Here is a 19676-nt window from a genome sequence, read left to right on the forward strand (position 1 = left end):
ATCTCGGGATTGCAGGCCCCGAGGCAGCCCTGCTTCCAGTTGCCTTTCACCCAGCAGCATCCTGTGGGCCAGGGAGTGAGCAGCATGTGGTCACAGCTCACACAGTGAGCAAGGCGGGCACATTAGTAAGAATTCTGGTCAGTAACAACTCAGAGTGGTAGGCAGCATGATGGAGGGTAGGTGGGGAGCGTTGAGGAAGTGAGAGGGCCGCCCCAGATGGGGTCTTACACAAGAGACATGTGTTGTCTCACAGTCTGGAGGCCAAGTCCGTGATGAAGGTGCCGGCAGGGCCACGGACACTCTAACTCCGGAAGCCTCTGTTCCAGGCCTCTCGAGCTTCTGATAGTTCCTTGGCTGGTGGCACCATAATTGCAGTTTTCATACGGTGCCCTCCCTGTGTGCATGTCTGTCTCTGTGTCCAAATTTCTTCTTCTTGTAAGAACATCAGTCCTTGGATTAGAAGCCCGTCCTGTCCTCCTTCAGGACAACCTCACCTTCGCTGGTCACATCTCAGCGGTGCGGATGTGCCAGTGGGTCAGCAGGTACCAGAGAGAGAGCAGATGCAGTGGCGTGGTGGGGGCAGCAGTTAGATTTTTGCGGGTTAGGACGAGCACGGGAAGGAGGTGAGGAGAGGCAGAGACAGTGACCTGACACTTTCATGAAGCTCCTGGAAGAACACTTCCAGAGTGCTCAGGGGATTGAATGGATGTCGAGATGAAATCCTCACTTTATCTGTAATTCTACTCCACCTTATCGCCGTGGCCACAGTGCAGAGTTGGAGAGAGTTGTCTCTCCCCTTCTACACGTGGTGCTCAGATAGGACAGCGCGTGTCCATACCAATTGGACCAACTCAGATAGAACCATGGCTTCCACTATGTGGATGATGCATATGTGAAATTTTTTTTTGTTTTTGTACAAATTCTGAAGTAGTGACATATTTTTAGTGGTTCTATAACAATGGACTCATAGTGAATATAGTAAATTAAATCTTCAGATCTTTTCAGTTGCACAGTTGCTAAGCTATGCTCCCACATTAAATGCTAGGTTATTTTTTTTTTAAGTCCAAATGCTTTGAATTTCATATCCCTGGGGAATGATATCTTGTTGATTTTGGCTCAGCATTTCAGCTGTTGAGGTTTGATTCCTGGACCTGCTTGGCGGGTATGCTAACACTCATTAAACGTCACGTATGCACATTGTCCCCCTTGAGCCTTATCACAGCCTGAGCTGCAGCTGTTGCTTCCCCACTTGTGATCTCCAGGTAACAACTGAAGCCAGGAGGTAGGTCCTTAACTCCAGCTCTAGAGCTGATTTCCTGGGCTCCTAATTCTTCAGGCCTTTCATCCACCCACCCATCCATCCATCCATCCAGTCGGCAAGTCTTTATTGAGCTTCTACTGTGTGCTAGAAGCTGGTAAATGACTGAGGTTGATTGGTTGCAGACAGAGTTCTAAGGCCTCCTCTCAAGGCCCTTCCCTTTAGCTTTTGCCACAACAAACAAATTAACACCCGCTTATTAAACAACTAGTGTGTACGAGGCTGACACAAAGCTGTCATCCTGCATTTGCTGAGTGAGGTGACTGACCGAGAAGTCATCAGACTGCACTCTCTCCAGGGTGCCCGTGGTTCTCAGAGGCTCACAGTAGCCTTGTCTTGGGCTGCTGCATGAGAATCACCTGGGAAGCTTTGTACAGTTAACATTCCTGGACCCCATCCTGGTGAATTCGACTTTTTAGAGGTTGGCCCCCAATGCACCATGTCTCATCAGCCATAAGTCTCTATTACCATCAAGAATCTTAATCAGAATTTAGATTCTCTATTATACACCTTGAATGGCTACCATTTCCAAATTGGTGGGAGGTCAAATTCATAGGTTTGCTATGAACACATTCCACGATCCTGTACGTGTGTCTTTCCAGAAATGTCACACTTGCTTAGTTCACGGGACCGTTTGTGGGAGGGGTGGGGGCTCTGCTAGCACCACAGTGACTGACGGGAAATCGGTTTGGGCTCCGTGCACAGCACACCTAGTTTCTAGCTTATTTCAACAGTTCTGCAAGCGCGGTGCCCAGAACAGCAGCATCAGTATGAACTGAGCACTTGTTAGGAAAACTCGGATCCCATCCAGACCCGAACCTGGAACGCGGATGGTGAGGCCCTGGAGTCTGTTTTCACAAGCCCTCCAGGTGCTCCTGATGTGCTGTCAAGACTGAGAACGCTTGGCTTCTGCAGTTCGGGTCACTGTTCCAGAGGCAGGTCTCATCTGCTAGCGCCAGGGAACGAGCGGACTTGTCAGCTGGGGCAGTCTGGCCTGGTGCTCCGAGGGTCTTAACTTTCCATTAACGTGAGAGGTTTCCTAGACGGGGTTAGGAGTTCAGTTTGATCAAATGAAGTTCACAGACTTATGTGGGGTCTGTAGGCTTGACTTCAGCTCCTTCCTTCTGCCCAGCTGAGTGTCTTAGGCTTCAGAGCCGCCATTTTACCCACCGTCCCTTTGACTAATGGAGTTTCACAAGTAGTTTTCCCCCAATCGCCGGCCGTCCTAACCCTGCTGGAAACCCATCAGATGTTTTGGATCCTGCCACTCTGTCCAGTTGCCTTCCAGCTGTCTCATTTCCCCCCTTAGCTGCTGAGTTAGCACATCCACGCCAGTGACATTCAGAAGGAAGCCACAGCATAGTCTGTTCAGCAGGTGCTTACACCCAAGTGGCTGGACTTGAGTCAGGTTTCTATTTATTGTGGCCCACGTGGCCTCTGAGAGGCAGAGACCTAAACAATTCAGGAATCCCCCCCACCCCCCCGTGTAGGTAAAGATGAAGGTGTGACCAGTTAATTTTGTCTTGTCATCTGCTAAAGACATCACACAAAGGAGAGGATTTTAAAGATGGAAACAACTTTGGAGGAAGTAATGGCTATCATTTATTGAGCATCTACTATCTGCCAGGCATACCATACATATAATCTTTAATCCTTGGAACAACGGTGGGTAGCTGTTATCTTTTTTTAAAAAATATATATTTTATTGATTTTTTACAGAGAGGAAGGGAGACAGATAGAGAGTCAGAAACATCGATGAGAGAGAAACATCGATCAGCTGCCTCCTGCACATCTCCTACTGGGAATGTGCCTGCAACCCAGGTACATGCCCTTGACCGGAATCGAACCTGGGACCTTTCAGTCCGCAGGCCGACGCTCTATCCACTGAGCCAAACCAGTTTTGGCACTGTTATCTTTTGATAGGCGTGTTAGTCAGGGTTTTCTAGACAAACATCCAGTAGAGTGTGTGTGTGTGTGTGTGTGTGTGTGTGTGTGTGTGTGTGCGTGTGGAGAGAGAGAGAGAGAGAGAGAGAGAGAGAGAGAGAGATTGATTTATTGGAAAGAACTGGCTCATGTGCTTATGGAGGGTGACAAGTGCCAAGATCTGCAGGATGACTCGGCAAGCTAGAGAAAGCTGATGGTGGAGTGCAGTCTGAGTCTGCAGGCCTGAGAACCAGGAAGAGCCAATATTTCAGTTGGAACCAGGAGGAAAAAGCTCACTTCCCAATTCAAAGGCAGCCAGTTAGGAAAAGTTCCCTTGGGAAGGGTCAACCTTTTTGTGCCATTTAAGCCTTCAACTGATTAGATGGGGCCCACCCACGTTAGAGAGGGCAATCTGCTTTACTCAGTCTACTTGTTTAAATGTGACTCTTATCCACAAACACCCCACAGAAGTATGCAGGTTAATGTTTAACCAGACAAGGTGACACACACAATTAGTAATCGTCCCAGGTGAGGAGACTGAGCCTTGGAGTCCTTAGGTAACTTGTTCAGGATCACACTGCTGGTGGGCGGCAGAGTCAGCACTTAGACCAAAGCCTGTTCATCTCCAGGGTTCCACTTTCTCCCCTGACCTCCGTCATTAAAAATAAGGAGACTCAAAGCAGGTGAAGGGCTTGCTGAAGTCACAAAGAGTGCAGGTTCTGCAGGACCCCAGGCCTGCCCATGTTCCCACCACATTGCTTTGAGAGACTTCAGTTTCATCTGTTCTACTAGAGGCCCGATGCACGAAATTCATGCAAGGGGCTCGGCCCTCGCAGCCGCAGCAGCTTGCCTCGGCCCTCACAGCCCCGGCTTCGTCCGGAAGGTCGTCTGGAAGGTTGTTCAGCTGTCCAGTCTAATTAGCATATTATGCTTTTATTATTATAGATACCAAGACCCTTTCCTCTCAGAGTCCTCAAGCACAGAGTCAGGAATCAGCACCCACCGAACCATTGGAAGGGGAGGGATTTGCACCAACAACCCAAATGGCTTGGACTTTGTAGCGCTTCACAGGACCTCAAAAAGGCCTGTGACTAGGCTGACGGGGATTAGTATTGTCTCTTCTTTACTGGAGTTCAACATGCTTATCACGGAGGTTGTGAGGGTCTGTTCATGACAGAGGGTCGGTTGATTCAAAGCAGCCCCCACCTTCTCCTTCCCTACACCCAGGCAGTGCCCTCATCCCCTCATTGACCCTTGGCCAAGAAGTAAAGGTTGATCAGCAAATTTCCTATAATTTTATTGATTTAATGTAGTACTTTAGAAACAGCTAGCTAGACCTTTATTTAGAAATACCTACACAAATTCTTTCAAATAATTAAGGTTTCGGAAATTTCCCCAACAAAAGTAGGTTTAGCTTAGAAAAAGTTAGAAAATGAAAATAAAGGTAAAGGAAATAAATATGACTAGGACTGACATCATCTTAGGACAGTGATGGCGAACCTATGACACGCGAACTCATTTTTTTTGGTTGATTTTTCTTTGTTAAATGGCATTTAAATATATAAAATAAATATCAAAATATAAATCTTTGTTTTACTATGGTTGCAAATATCAAAAAATTTCTATATGTGACACGGCACCAGAGTTAAGTTAGGGTTTTTCAAAATGCTGACACGCCGAGCTCAAAAGGTTCGCCATCACTGTCTTAGGATAAACACTGCTAATGTTTTGATAGGTACGCTTCTAGACATTTTTAGAGTTTTCTCTGAACCACGGTTGTGTTTTGACATTTTTAGACATTTTTAGAGTTTTGACACTTCTAGACATTTTTAGAGTTTTCTCTGAACCACGGTTCTAGTCTTGTTCTCCTATTATTATAGCTGTGTGACCTTGGCCAAGTCACTCAACCTTCCTGAGCCTCCCTTACCTCCCCACCCCTTTTTTACAAAATATCAACTTCAGGTTCTTGTGGTGATTGAATAGACAAGGGACGTTTGGAACAGTTCCTGGCGTATAGTAGGTGTTTGATTCAAATTTCTTCTGCCTACCCCATGCTTGCTTTTTCTACCCCTTATTTTATGGATGAGCAAGTCTTTTTCTTTTTTCTTTATTTTTTAAAGAAGAGGTAAGATTGAACACCACTCATGCGATGTGATGCCTTTCCTACTAATATATAATGTTAACACTCTTGAAACACAAAACAAGCAACCCTCTGAGTATCTGCACACTCTTTTAGTATATGTGCTGCTGGAGCAAGCCCTGCACACTTTCTTTAAAACAAGCTCCCGGCAGCTATGAATGTTTCTTGATGAAAATCAATGTCTTCCTAGGATCTCAGGGGGTTGTCCCTACTGCTCTGCCTCCTGAGAACATGAAATCATGCCTTGAACAAGTTTGGAAATCATCTGTAATTGGTAGCAGGGAGCGACCCCCTGAGGCATGATGTGACGTTGGGGTGCACTGGGTGACGTGTCATCAGCATGTTGCTCTGCAGTGTTTATTTCATGGTGGGCACCCAGACAGAGCGAGCAGAGGGTGCTGGGAGTGTGACGTCTCTCCCCAGCACGCACAAGTCCTATTCACTGCACATCCGGTCCATCCTGGGAGCAGAGCTCACGTTCTCAGGGTCCTGGCAGCTCAGGTCTTCTGAGGCCTCATCACTGACCACTGATGTGGAATTTTAGGGCCCCACATGAGACACCCCAGCAGTCACAGGCTACTTACTCACAAGCATAAGGTGTGTGTGTGTGTGTGTCTGTGTGTTTAAAGTCAGATATTGTTAGGGACCTATTTGTTGTTAATCCTCACCAGAGGATATTTTTTTTAAAATATTTTATTGATTTTTTTACAGAGAGGAAGGGAGAGGGATAGAGAGTTAGAAACATCGATGAGAGAGAAGCATCGATCAGCTGCCTCCTGCACACCCCCTACTGGGGATGTGCCTGCAACCAAGGTACATGCCCTTGACTGGAATCGAACCTGGGACCCTTCAGTCCACAGGCCGACGCTCTATCCAGAGAGCCAAACCAGCTAGGGCAACCAGAGGATATTTTTTCCATTACTTTTTCAGAGAGAGTGAATGGAGAGAAAAAGAAACATCAAATGTGAAGGAGACACATTGACTGGTCGCCTCCGGCATGCTCCCTAAACACGAAACCCAGTAGATGCCCTTGACCCAGAATGGAACCTGCGACCCTTCCATATGCAGGCCCATGCTCTAACCATTGAGAAACACCAGCCAGGGCTGTTAGGGACCTATTTTAACAGAAGCATGAGTTTATATCATCTGTTGAGGTTATAGGTTTGAAACCCTATTGTGTTGTCCTGGTTTAGATAAAGAGGTAAAGCACTTTAAAAATAATTGGCAGGACACGTGAAGGGCAGATGGGTTGTACCTTTGAAAGAGAAACTCCAGCAGTGCACCCACCTTCCTGCCAATTGCAAAGCAAGGCGGTCTGTGTTCTTCCCAGTGCTCTTTGCCGCTCTGAGTGCGGGTCCCACCTTTGGGCAGCAGGCGCTTCCCTCTGAGACCTGCTGTTTCTCCAAGACCTGCATTGAGTTTGGGCTCTGTCACATCTCGCTGCCCTGAGTGCCAGCCCACCTGCCCCGTGTGTTTGCCTCCTGGCCTCTCCCTGTGGGTCTGGCTGCTGCTCCAGACCACCCTCGCACCCTTCGCCTGCTTGGACCCCATACAGACACACTGCGCATAGCAGGGAGCCTGGTCACGCTGTGCCCTTTGTGTATGTGAGGAAGCACAGTGGCTTTGCATCCGGGGAACCGGGTACTGGGTTGCTGGTGTTTAAACATAACCCCACCGGGCAGCCCAGGATAACAGACTGTGCTGGGTGGGGAGGGTGGGTGTCAGACTAAGGTAACTGGGCACATTACATGAAGGGGAATTAGAAACACGGAGTGCCTGGAAACATAAAGGAACGAACTCAGTGTCCTTTCTGGCTCTTAAAATAATCCAGCCCTTGTACTGAATAAATCTCGCCTCACACCAGGCAGGTGGGGAGAGGTGACTACTGAATGAGAGTGAACTTGGAGGGCGGATGGCTGGGCGTGCTGGGTAAGGGGCTGGAGGAGGAGGAGGTAGGAGCCCCTCTGATGTTCAGCACCTTCCCAGGCAGAGGGCAGGGCTGGGGTGGAAGGTGCCTGCTGAGGGGAGTGTTGGGCTTTGGCTCTGAGGGTTGTGTACTTGGCTGGGGGGTGGGTATGGGTATCAACTCCCAGTCACCCCAGGGGAGAGGTAGGGCCTGGTGAGCTCCCACTGACATCCTTGTTGCTCTCTCCTCTTTGAAGGATGGAGGCTGCACGTGTCCAGGAGATGTCGCCAAAGCCTTTGGTGAGGAGAATGGAGGGCGGGAGGGAGCGGAGGGAGCGCCCTGCAGCTATGAGCTGGCTGTGGGGTGGAAACCTGGAACGGGGTGGGATCTGGAAGGAGGTGGGGGGACCTGCAGGGATGTTCTGGGCCAGTCCCGAGTGTCCTCTCCCTGGATTTCAGGCCCCCCTGGCCCAAATCCTGGCATCAGTTTCATTCTGTCTGGTGGCAGAGCCGGCTGAGCACCCAGGGATAGATTTAGGGATGGCATCCTGCAGGCCAGGGGTGGGCGAAGTCATGGCTCAGAAATCACAGCTGAGAAGGCTCGGGCCCCTGAAGAAAGGACAGTACCAGGTCCAGATACACAGTAACTTCTGGGAGGGTCTGTGGGGAAACCCCATAGCGGGGCTGGCTTCTCAGAAGCAGTTTCTTACAGGAGGCTGAGGAGCCCGTTCCCCGCTAGGGGGCAGCAGTGTCCAGCTGTAAGCCCGTAGGTTGTTCTCAGGAAAGCACCTCAACATGCTGTGCACACACACACACACACACACACACACACACACACACACACCCTTAACCCATGCAAATTTCCTTGTTCAGAAGTCAGAACTGCCTGCACAGCTGGGCTCCCCAGCGTGTGAAGTGGGCGCCCTGTGTATTGACTGGCAGGAGGCAGAAACCAAACTCCCGCGGCTCCACCCTCCTTTCCTGACCTCACAGTCACATTTGCGGTTGATTTATTTGTTCTTTCTTGGTGAAGGGAGACTTTCTGACGTGAGGGATGCCTGCGGCTCTTTCCCTCACCCGTGTGCCTCCCCGTCACTGGTTAGAGTTCACCCCTAAGAATGGCCTAGGCTTGGGCACTTGGCTCTTGTTCTGTTTTTAAACACCGATTGTGACAAAAGGAGACATGGGGCAGTGTTCTCAGTAGCTGGGTTAGTAGCAACCCTGGAGAATGTGCCAGGGACAAGGCTCCAAGAGGCAAATGACAAAGTCAGGGTCCCACCCTCAGGGCAGAGCAGGAAGCACACAGGCCTCCTGCACTCCTGGCACGCCCCGTCACCTCGATGGAAGGACCACCGGCCAAGGACATTTCTACTGTTGATTTTTGAGTGGCACCTTCTCAGTGCTGGTGGGCGTTCCATCTTGGGCTCCTGCTAATGGTGCACGCGTGTCCCTGCTCAGAGTGGGAGCCGAGTACACTTTAAAGTGCCTTGTCCCGAAGAAGGAGCCTCGTAGATAGCAGGTCTGGGTGAGGTTCCTGGCGTCCACTCCCTCATCAACTCCCCTTCCAGCAAGTGCAGGGGGAGCTGGGGGAGCGTGAGGAGAGGGACCGGATCAGGGAACATGCTGGTGGGAAAGGCCGTGAGAGGGGTCAGAAACGAGGTTAATTAGAAGCCACTTAAGAGCACCACTGGGGACCTTTGTCTGTGCTCCTGTGTTTCCATCTGTTCCCGGGCTGTGGTCATCGGGGGCCTGGCGGACACCAGCTTTCTCAGTCGCCTTATAATCATGGCGCAGGGGCCACGGAGCCAGCATCTGTGTTAGGGACCCCGCAAGGAATGGCCTCAAAGCTGATTGCAGGTGGGAAGGCCCTGTGGTGCCGGGTCAAAGGGCCCGCTGGCGCAGCCTGCCTGTCAGTGATGATGCGCAGGAGGGACTGTAAGGCTGCCCCCTCCCCCGGCCCCCACAGTCCTCTTATACAGCGGTTCTCAACCTGTGGGTCGTGACCCCTTTGGTGGTCGAACGACCCTTTCACAGAGGTCGCCTAAGACCATCCTGCATATCAGATATTTACATTACGATTCATAACAGTAGCAACATTACAGTTAACTTTAATGTAGCAACGAAAATAATTTTATGGTTGGGTCACAACATGAGGAACTGTATTTAAAGGGCCAGAAGGTTGAGAACCACTGTCTTATAACTATCTAAACAACCAGATGGAAGAGGTCACAGCCACTTTTCAGGGGTTCCTATACTTGCTCCTCCTTATCCTTCATTCTAATGACTTAGTACCTCTGTACCCTGGTGTCCTCCTGTTCCGAATGTGCACCCTCGCTAGGACTTCCTGGGGAGCGGCTGCAGCGGTTTGTTGCAGGTTGTAGCAGTCGGTGGAGACCCTGTCTGCACAGTGCTCCATGGACAGGGTGGGGGTGGGGACTGTTTCCGTTTCTTCACACACACCCTTTACTTCATCGACAACTAGGCATTTGCTTCTCCCATGTGCCACGCACTGTGACAGACCGGGGACACGGCAGTGGCCAGTCCTGCTGTTCCAGCTGCTCCTGGCCCTGTTCCAATGTAGCCTTCAAAGGCAGCTTCCATACCCCTGTGTCCTCTGCACCTAGCCTGGAAGTCTCATGCCATTTGGTGATTAATATGGGATATTATTTATCCTAGAAGCAAACATCACAACAGAGGTGTGAGGTAGAGTTTTACATGATGCATATACATGCATACACACACATGTGCAGGTTTCTCTCCTTCATGCCAGTCCAATATAGGAGGTTCAGTCTGCTCCGAGGTCTCACGATCAACACAGTGTGAGCCTGTGAGAGCTGAAGGTAGACCAGACGCCTGGGGGGACCGTGTAGAGCAGTTACTGCATTAAGGAGAAGATGGACTGCGGGCAGCCTAACATGCTGCTCGATTGCTAACATTTCTCTGATTCTAAGTTCAACCTCGGGAAGGTGCTCATTGTTAACTACTGAGGACTGGCCCTTGTCAGGAGGGGAGAGATGGGCTTCTCTCTGGACGATAGCTCTCGGTGGTGCGAGGGTGAGTGGGGGTAGCACCTGGATCTTTCCAGAGCCCATTTTCTCTGAGCTCTTTCCGTTGCTGCTTCCTCCTGTCCCATGCTCGGCGTGTAGGAGCCGGAGCAGACTTTGTCATGCTCGGAGGCATGTTCTCGGGCCACACCGAGTGTGCTGGAGAGGTGATCGAGAGGGACGGGCAGAAGCTCAAGCTCTTCTATGGGATGAGCTCCGAAACAGCGATGAAGAAACACGCAGGAGGGGTGGCCGAGTACAGGTAAGGCTTCTTGCCGGTGAGGACTCACGTTTCTCCTGCTCCTTTCAGAATCGGGTGGAAGTAGGTCTCAAAGAATGTTGCTTCTCTTTATAGCAAAGCACCATGGGCAGGAGCAGGAAACCTATCTTGCTCTTTGTAAGTAGCCATGTTTTTCTCCCAGCTAGTCTGCAGTGTTGGGGGCCCTCAAAAGGCAGTGATAGCAGAGCTGTTTGGGGATGGGTTGGGCATGGACTGGGGTGTGTGTGAGTCCGGAGGGCTCCTGCTCAGCCAGTCCCCGCAGTGACACTCCAGACTTCCAGAGGGGGCCGGGAGGTTACTGCCTCCTCCTTCTGGTAGAGCCTCTGCTGACCTCTCCCAGTGACCTCTGACCTCTGGCCCGGGATGAGTTCAGGCTGCAAGAATTGGGTTGAAGAAGGGTTTCCATTGCATATGAAACAGGTGTGGTTCTGGACCATCACGTGGAGGCCGGCTTTCTTGAAGAAAGCTGTGTTTCACCTACAGGCACTCACATGGGCCCTCTAGCTCTGACAGTTGAAACAGGCAGCATTTTAGCCATGTCATTGCCCCTCATTGTAGAAGAGATGCTCACGTCTGCTTTTCTTTTTTTTTTAATCCATGATCCCCCAAAATAACCTGGCCTTTATTTCACTTCCATCTATGTTATTGTTTTACCTTTAAATTAATTGATTGGGGCGACATTGGTTAAAATCACTTCCATGTTATTGTCTGCATGTGTGTTTATATGACAATATACCCATGACCTTGCTTTGCTCCAGAGAGGCTGCTGTTGCCCTTAGTGGGGTTGGCACTGATGCCAGGGCACACAGAGGGGGCAGGACGAGGTCCTGTATCCTTAGGAGGAAGTCCTCTGTGGGAGGCCGATTGCCTTTCCCCAGGAAGCCTCAGTGCTGGCATGGAACCCAAGCCTCTGTGGCCGACACCCTCCATGTCCGACCGTTCCTGCCACACCTAACCGCTTATTGTAAGGACATGGGATTCAGATGCATAATATAAGGTTCAAACCAATCCAGAGGTAAAACATCAGAACTCCCAGAGATTTGCAGTGGGCGTGCGGGCAGGCAGGGGGCGGTGTGGGGCACCATCTCTCAAGCTCTTTCTTCAGTAGGGAACAGGGGACTTCAGTCCTCACTCTCGCCAGTCTTTCTCTTTTGGGGGGACCTCAATAAATAGAACATTATAGCATGGGGAAGGCAGGGTGGGAAAGAGGAGTAGGGGACTGACTGCATTTACACCTTCACCTGGCCACCTCCGATGGTCAGAACAAGGGTGCACTCCTTCCCCTGCAGCCTGAGGCAGCCGTCCCATGTGGTGACTGATAGAGGGGCGGGGGGGGACTGCTGCTCGGTGCTAACCTGGACCTCTGGCCAAGCTCCCCACTTTCCCAGCAGCCATTGTCACATCCCAGGTGGGGTGGGCCTCCTGGGCACTGGGGTGTAAGGGGAGCCATGGGGGGCAGCAGCCGGCTGCTTTGCCTGGAGTGCATCGTTTGCCCTCTAGCTGTTCCATCTGTTTCGGGTCCTAAGAAAAGCAGGCAGGGAAGGCCCGATGAGGCCCCAGCATGACAGAAGCCAAGGGGCCAAATGAAAAATCATCCCCTGTCATTTCAGCAGGGCCCAGACACAACAGGAGATAAAATATTCAGGAGCAGCGAGACTCGTATCTGAAAGCGGATTCGAATCTTAGACAAGGAAGAGACGCACGGAAGGAATCAGGACTTTGATCCAAAGGCAGCCTGAGTCCTGCAGGCTGTATCTGTTCTCCATCTTCCTTCCTGTCCCTCCCTCCCTCCTTCCTTCTCTTTTCCTGGGTGTTTGCAGCCTCATCACCATTGTCTCCTCATGAGAATGGTTCTCCTTATTTGACATTGTCTTTAATGAAGACCCGTTATTTATGCTGTGCTAGTTCCTTCCCAGTCATTAACCATTTATTTGGTTCTCACGCTGCCCATCCTTGGGAGAGAGATCAAAGTACCGTGTTTTACAGATGAGAAGACTTGAGCATCAGCAGTAAATGACCTGCAAAAGGTGCTGTCACCAGTTAGCAGAGAACCAGGATGAGAATCTGAGTGATTTCCAGGAAGCTCCCGGAAGGCCCGGGCCTCAGAAAATGAAATGGCAGGCATCGCAGCACGCGTGCACAGACGCTGGTCTCTGGTCACAGAGAGCAGTGACATGAGTCTGCTGCTTCATCATCTCAGTGCCCGAAGCCAGCCGCTAGGCCAGCCCTTGGTCTAGTGGATGGTCTACATAGACTTCACCCAAGGGTAGTCTTGCATGTGTAGATTTCAGTGTACAACAGTTATTCCCTTTTGAAATTCTAGGCAGTAAGATTCTAATCAAGAGGTAGTATTGTAACAGATGAAAAGAGACCAGCTAGAGAAAGTTCCAGTAACAATTTGGTTAATTATTAAAATGTCCAGATTGCCTGGCCCTTAGGTGGGGGCTAGCGTTTTGCATAGATTTGGGATCTCCTTTTTGCCCTGTGTCTCCAAAAGCAGGTCTGGACCGTGTCCCCATTTGGCAGGAAGGGGACCTGACGTGTGGAGTCACTGTTACTTGGAGGCTTTGTGGAGAGGGGCCGACTCAGCACGGACAGATACTGCTCAGGGCTTGCACTGTGTACTAGACCTGAGTTTCTGAATGCGCCTCTGAAAGCAGGAACGATGCTAACCAAAGCCCTCACGTCTCGGTGTTAAAAAAGTCCCAAGTTCTACACTGGTTCCACCTTGCTGGGACCTTACCACACCCAGCACACGATAGGTGTATGACTTGCGTGAGTGCAGGTGTGAGCTGGGGGAATGTGCCCGACAAGGCACCCTGCCCCCTCGAAAGGCAGGCCTTGGAGGGGAGCCGCTGCATCTTGCTGGTGGAGGTACCGACACAACCTGGTGGGTTAGGGGTGTTCATTTCATTGGCAGCCTCCTCCTCCTCCTCCTCCTCCTCCTCCTCCTGGTTGACTCCTTTGGAGACACTGGAGTCTGACCTGGGATGCAGGAGGGTGAAGCTCCAGGCTTCTTCTGTTGTTGATCAGGGCGGGCGAGCAGAAGGTGGGTGGCAGGGGTTGGCCTGGAGGTAATCCCCCAGGTCTGCTCTCCTGCCCCTGGGCCCTGGGCCAGTGGGAGACAGGTGTGCAGATCCAGGTGGGGAGAAAGGTGAAGTGAGTTTCTGTGGGGCAGAGGGGAGGCCCGCTGCTGAGAGGAATGCCGTTGGGCAGGTCCGGGTCTGCAGCCTCAGTGTTGCTCACAGACTCCTTTCCCTGGTGCTCGGAGCAGCCGGCAGGAGGTCAGGCATTTAGGGTGGGAGGACCTGTCCATCTGAGGTGCGGGCAGGGCCAGCCTGGTGTGTGAGGCAGTGTAGGCGTGGGCTCAGAGGCATTTGGCTACCTGAGAGCCCTGGGGCTGCTTCAGGGGCTAGCGCTGGGAACAACTGGTGCTTAAGGAAGACGAGCGGGGCTAAAGGAGCACTTCCTTTCTCTCCCAGAGCGTCGGAGGGCAAGACCGTGGAAGTGCCTTACAGAGGAGATGTAGAAAACACGATCCTGGATATTCTGGGGGGACTGAGGTCTACCTGCACCTACGTGGGGGCCGCCAAGCTCAAAGAGCTCAGCAAGAGGACGACATTCATCCGGGTGACCCAGCAGCACAACACGGTGTTTGGCTAACCTGGGGGCAGGTGCCGGCTGCTCACAGAAGCTTCCACACGCTGCGTTCACATCCCCGTCCGTCTGTCCGTCCGTCTGGGCTTCGGGCTGCTCCTGAACGGTGGGACGCTGCCTCCCCTGCTGCCGCCCGGAAGCGCTGGGGTCCCCTGGTGCCTGTGGTGGGGCGGGAAGCAGAGCACAGATAGGGTCAGTGGTCAGAGCCCAGCTGCCCGGAACTCATAACCTCATTGTTCAAACTAACACTCGTACCTTTTTCTTTCTTTTTTAAAAAGAAAATGGTTTCACTTTAATATAATGTTGTTACCTTAAGACTTACTGAGTCCTGGAGTTTGCCTTTTCAGGAGCCAAGTTGTAGGGGGACCTGGGGGTTTCCCACCTCCTTCCCAGACATGCTTGCTCGTGGCCCTAAGTCCAGGCACCTGGCGGGGCGGGGGGGAGGTCAGGGTAACCAGGTCACCCCCTCCAGCTTCCTTCCGTTTTCTGGAGAAGAACCAAAGCACAAAAGGGCAGGTGAGGAGGAATTGGTTTCCACTGATACTCTCAGTGGGCGGTGATGTGTTTCACCCCTTTGTTAGCCGAGTCTTTTGGGAGCAGGTCATCTGCCCCTGCCAGTTGTGCGCCTTCTGGGAAGCTGTCCTGTCCCTGTCCCTGTCCCTCACTTAGCTTTGTTTCTCCATCTCTTCCCCTTCCTTTCTGCATCCCAACTTGCCTGGCTGGCTGCTCTCTTAAAGAGATTATACATTACTTTGAAATTCCACACCATATTTTAGTGAAAGGTTATCCACCAAAAAATTAGCAGGTAGAGTCCCATTGAAAAAAATAGCAAAAACCTTGGCCAGCACCTTCCTAAAAGCATTGGTTTAACATATGAGTTAGAACCAGAACCGGCCCCTCCTGGTGATTATGCTTTGAAGGAAGGCCTGCCAGTGCTCCTGGATAACGGTCAACTCACCGGAAACGTCGGTGCTTTCCTGGAGAGAGGACCTGGGCCTGGCAGCAGCCCTGCAGCCGGCCGCCATGGCACTGTGTCCGCTGTGGCACTGTGTCCACTGTGGTGCGGTGTCAGCGGTGAACGTGGCGCATTGGTGACGGCTGGCCGCTTTTGAAGCATTATTTGAGAGAGAGGACTGGAGGGTGTATGCAGACCAGGGTGTTACTTCTAAAGAAGCAGACACAGGAGTAAACTTTTCCCTGAAAAGCAGCGATGGCCCTAGAGTAAGGAGGGGCCGAGGTTCACACTGTAGGAGGGAAACAACCAAATCCCACACACTCAGAGTTCCATTTTCAGTCTTACAAGAATACTGCCAAAGACCAGCAACTTTAACTCCACTGGAATGCCTTTCCCCCCACATCCGTGGAGAATGATGCTTGTACTGGTGGAAATGTGAATGGCTACACCTTGGAGATGTGGGGGTCAAGGACGTGTAGTCAGAGCAAGATGTGGGGCTGTGCTGGAGGCACCCCGCCTTTTCTGTCTGCTGGGTGGGAGGGGTGAGCCCAAGGCTGTCCTGTGGAAGATGGAAGATGTGTTTGACACTCCTCTTTGTTGTTTCTTTATGCAAAACTAGGGGCCCAGTGCATAAATTCATGCACCTTGAAAGGAACTTTGGGCTGCGAGGCTGCGGTGGGCACAGGGCGGGTCTCGGCCCATCCTCCACACCCCTGCCTGGGTCCTCCCACTGAGGCTCCCAGTCCCCTGTCTGCCAGCAGCCCCGCTCCCGCCACCGCTGCTCCCATGCACCGATGGCCCTGCTCGCACCCGCTGACTGCGCAGAGTGATTGGGGCCGGTGCCATCAGTGGGTGCAAGCAGTGGCTGTTGCCCCAATCGCCTCTCAGGAGCAGGGGGAGGTGGAGAAGCCCTGAGGGGTAATCGGGGCCTGCAGCGCGGGAGCAAAGAATTTTCAGTAACCACCAGAGGCTTGCCCCAATGACAGCAACTGGTGCCCTGCCTTGGTCTGGTGCCCCCACTCACCTGCTCCACCATCCCACCACAGCTGATGCCCACCATGTTCTGTGCGTGCCCCCTGATGGTCAGCACACATCATAGTGACCAGTTCGGTTGTTCAGCCGTTTGGTCTATTTGCATATTAGGGAGATATATACATATATACATATATATATATAGATAGATAGATAGAGATATAGCTGGACTAGAGGCCCAGTGCATGAAATTCGTGCACTGGGGGGGGGGACCCTCAGCCCAGCCTGCACCCTCTCCAATCTGGGACCCCTCGGGGGATGGCCGCCTGCTGTTTTAAACCAGCAGTCGGACATCCCTCTCACAATCCAGGACTGCTGGCTCCCAACAGCTCACCTGCCTGCCTGCCTGATTGCCCCCAACCACTTCTGCCTGCCAGCCTGATTACCCCTAACTGCTCCCTGCTGGCCAGGTCGCCCCCAACTGCCCTCCCCCGCCAGCCTGGTCACCCCCAACTTCCCTCCCATGCCGGCCCAGTCACCCCTAACTGCCCTCCCCTGCCAGCTACCTTGTGGCAGCCATCTTTGACCACATGGGGGTGGCCATCTTTGACCACATGAGGGTGGCCATCTTGTGTGAGGGTGTGATGGTCAATTTGCATATTACCTCTTTATTATATAGGATGAGGGAGAGAGGTGAAGCAAAGGAGGACCTGAGGGGATCCACTTAAGATGTTCCAGCAGTAGTCACTGGGAAGGGACTGTTACCAGTATCCCCTCCCAGACCAGTCTCCTCCTGGGCTCCCCTCAGAGTGCCCAGGGTGGGGGCACCCGTCACCCAATGGCCCCTGTGGGTAGCCCTCTGCCGGGATGTCTGCTGGTGCCATCTGTCTTGCGCAGACTGCAGACTAGCTCTTTCATTGCACCAACCAACCAAAGGCAGGTCCCTCGCTCAGGTGTTTAGGGACGTGAAAACTGAGTTATAGGAAAAGCCACACACTCTGCTGGGTCATCTGGAAGCAGAGGCTGCACAATAAGCAGTGCTTCTAAGGCATCCACTCGGTAGCCAGTTCATCTCTGCCTCCAACAGGAGTGGGGGGAGGGGAGCCCACAGGGGAGCAGCCCACAGACCAGGTGCGTGTAGGGACACAGATGGAAGCAGCCCTATTGCCTGAGTGCAGGCCTCCATGCAGCAGTGCCGGGTGAGGAGGGAAGGAGCCAGGGAACTGGGTGCCTCCTGTCCACCTTGGGGTCCTGCTGTGTGCTTAATGGTGTCAAGGCCTCCCCACTGCAGCCGGGGAGGCAAAGGCTTTTCCTAATCGGTGTGACCAGTCCAGGTAAGACTCATAGCCATTGGACCCCAAACTTGTCAGAGCCATTAGCATCTAACGTTAAAACAGGGCAGGCAACGGTTCAGACTGCTGCCCCACGCGTGCCCCAGCACACGGCACGGCCACCCAAACTGCTCTGGAGGAGGAGGGGACACGGCAGGCTTCCTGTCGGGCTGCGAGGCTCACCTCCTCATTGCTGGCTTAGTGCACGTCCTGTCACACACCAACATGCACAACGCTCAGGGCCTCACGTAAGTCCTGAGAGGAGAGTCTGGTGAGATGTCCCCAAACACCTAACCAGGAAGATAGGACAGCATTACCCTCCCTTTCCTGGGCTAACAACACCGAGTTCTCCTCCACCTCTGCAGGGCCTCACAGTTAGGAGGTCGTCGTCACACAAGCAGCTGGCAAATGTCACTGAAAGACCCACTTTCTGGGGCAACTGCTTGAGACAAACAGGTCCCTCCACGTGCTGGGTGACCCCCTCCCCCCCTCCCCCGCTTGTTGCGTTTCTAACAGTCATAGCTACAGGAAACATTTTAACTACAGTGAACTTTGCCTTCAGACCACGAACCGGTTTACAGTGAAACTGTATAGAATGTATCCATGATGCTACGTGAGCGCACCAAGCTGCCAAATGCTGTTTAGAAACAATTATCTCTTGTAAACAGTGGGATTCAGATAGGAGCAATCAACAGGAACAGAGCCAGGCACAGCATCAGATGCAGAAGTGGACCTTTTGTCTCAGAAACTCATCACGACCTCTGCTCCCCACACCCTCAGGACAGGCAATGCCCATGTCACCGCCCCCCAAACCCAGGGGGTGATGACCGTGGGTAAGGAAGGAGGAATTCCCAGTTGCCTCAGCCTCAGCGTTCCTCGGGGACCTGACACAAGGCAAGGACACATTTGCAATTGGCACTGTTATTTTTATTAGTACGAGTATACTGAAACAATAAACTTGTACTGGTATACAGACAATTTATTTAAAACAATTTTGTTCAAATTTTGAATCAAACATTGTTTTATTATAATAATGAAATAATTTCTACCTAGAAAACCTGCAAGCACCATCAAAGAAAGGGACCATAAAATTCAATAAACAGACTCGAGTGTATCCTACAAATAGACACACCACGATTAGAAAATAGAATATGAATTCTTCCATTTTTTTTTTAATATTTGTTTTAAAAAAGCTAGTGCAAGTACAATATTTTACACTGGAATTACAGAGAGTATGCACGCATATGGAAAAAAGTTCTCCTGTCACAATAAAAGCTCTTAACTATGTATGCACGTAATATTTTCTTTTTGATAAGGTGCAAATCACCACTCCTTCCCTAGTTTTCCTCTGTACTGGCCATGTCGGTCTGATAGTGCCCACGGTTCTGGCGTCTCTTTTCCCTTGGCCGGTGGGAGGCTTACGGTTGGAAGTTTGAATGATCAGATATTAACACATCCATAAGGATGGGTCTCAGAGATGGTTCTGGGCCGGGACCCCACTGGCTAGAGGTTAGGAGGCTGTCCTCACTGAAGGCCACCATGGAGATGAGGGCTGTCCTGAAACCTCCCTTCAGCTGACACTGATTTGGATTGACAGGTGAGCAGTGACGGCCGGGGACGAAGAAACCTCCCCCAAAGGCCAAAAGGGCAGTATTCACAGAACCCAACGCACAGGTGTCAAGTTTAATAGTCACGGACTAAAGAATCGACCCCACTCCTGGGCCAGATAATAACGTAAGAGTAGGTGGTTCATGTGAGAACCAGAGGAAATCTACGCACCTGGCTTCTTGGTACCTGCTTTTTAAAGACAACAGCTCTAAGCTAGTGTCGCCTCAGCCCTGATATTCCAGAGAACAGTCTGTTATCTCAGCAAAGATGACTGTAAACAACGCTTCCCACACAGGCCTTCAGCCTGGCCATGGAAAAGGAGACAGGCTCATTGGCCATCCAGACAGTAAACGAACAAACTAAAGGGAAAGAAAACTTGGGCAAAGTCTCCAATTATCTGCAGTGGAAGACTCGAGTCCTTTCAGATAAGAAAAGTTACGGAAATTCTTAGAGACTGTTATTGTATAGATACTACCTATTGGCCAAATGCACTTAATTTTAATACAGCTGAACCGTTTGTATGCAAGTCAAGAGGACACGAAA

At 51.5% G+C, this 19676-nt stretch overlaps 1 protein-coding gene across 2 annotated transcripts in view; it reads left to right on the forward strand.

The window, feature by feature from the left end:
- The window catches only part of GMPR (guanosine monophosphate reductase), a 43456-nt gene extending 28872 nt beyond the window's left edge, over window positions 1-14584 (forward strand). Inside the window, exons 7-9 of one of the 2 annotated variants that reach the window (XM_005873022.2) lie at window positions 7544-7586; window positions 10433-10592; window positions 14093-14379. In XM_005873022.2, coding sequence (XP_005873084.1) covers window positions 7544-7586; window positions 10433-10592; window positions 14093-14273 — 384 coding nt within the window. In that variant the 3' untranslated portion in view covers window positions 14274-14379. Of the gene's footprint in view, window positions 1-7543; window positions 7587-10432; window positions 10593-14092 lie in introns of both variants that reach the window. The other variant, XM_014545177.1, reaches the window with a different exon arrangement.
- The last annotated feature ends 5092 nt before the right edge of the window (window positions 14585-19676 follow it).

This window comes from Myotis brandtii, unplaced genomic scaffold, assembly GCF_000412655.1.
Source record: "Myotis brandtii unplaced genomic scaffold, ASM41265v1 scaffold398, whole genome shotgun sequence".
Lineage (NCBI taxonomy): Eukaryota > Metazoa > Chordata > Mammalia > Chiroptera > Vespertilionidae > Myotis > Myotis brandtii.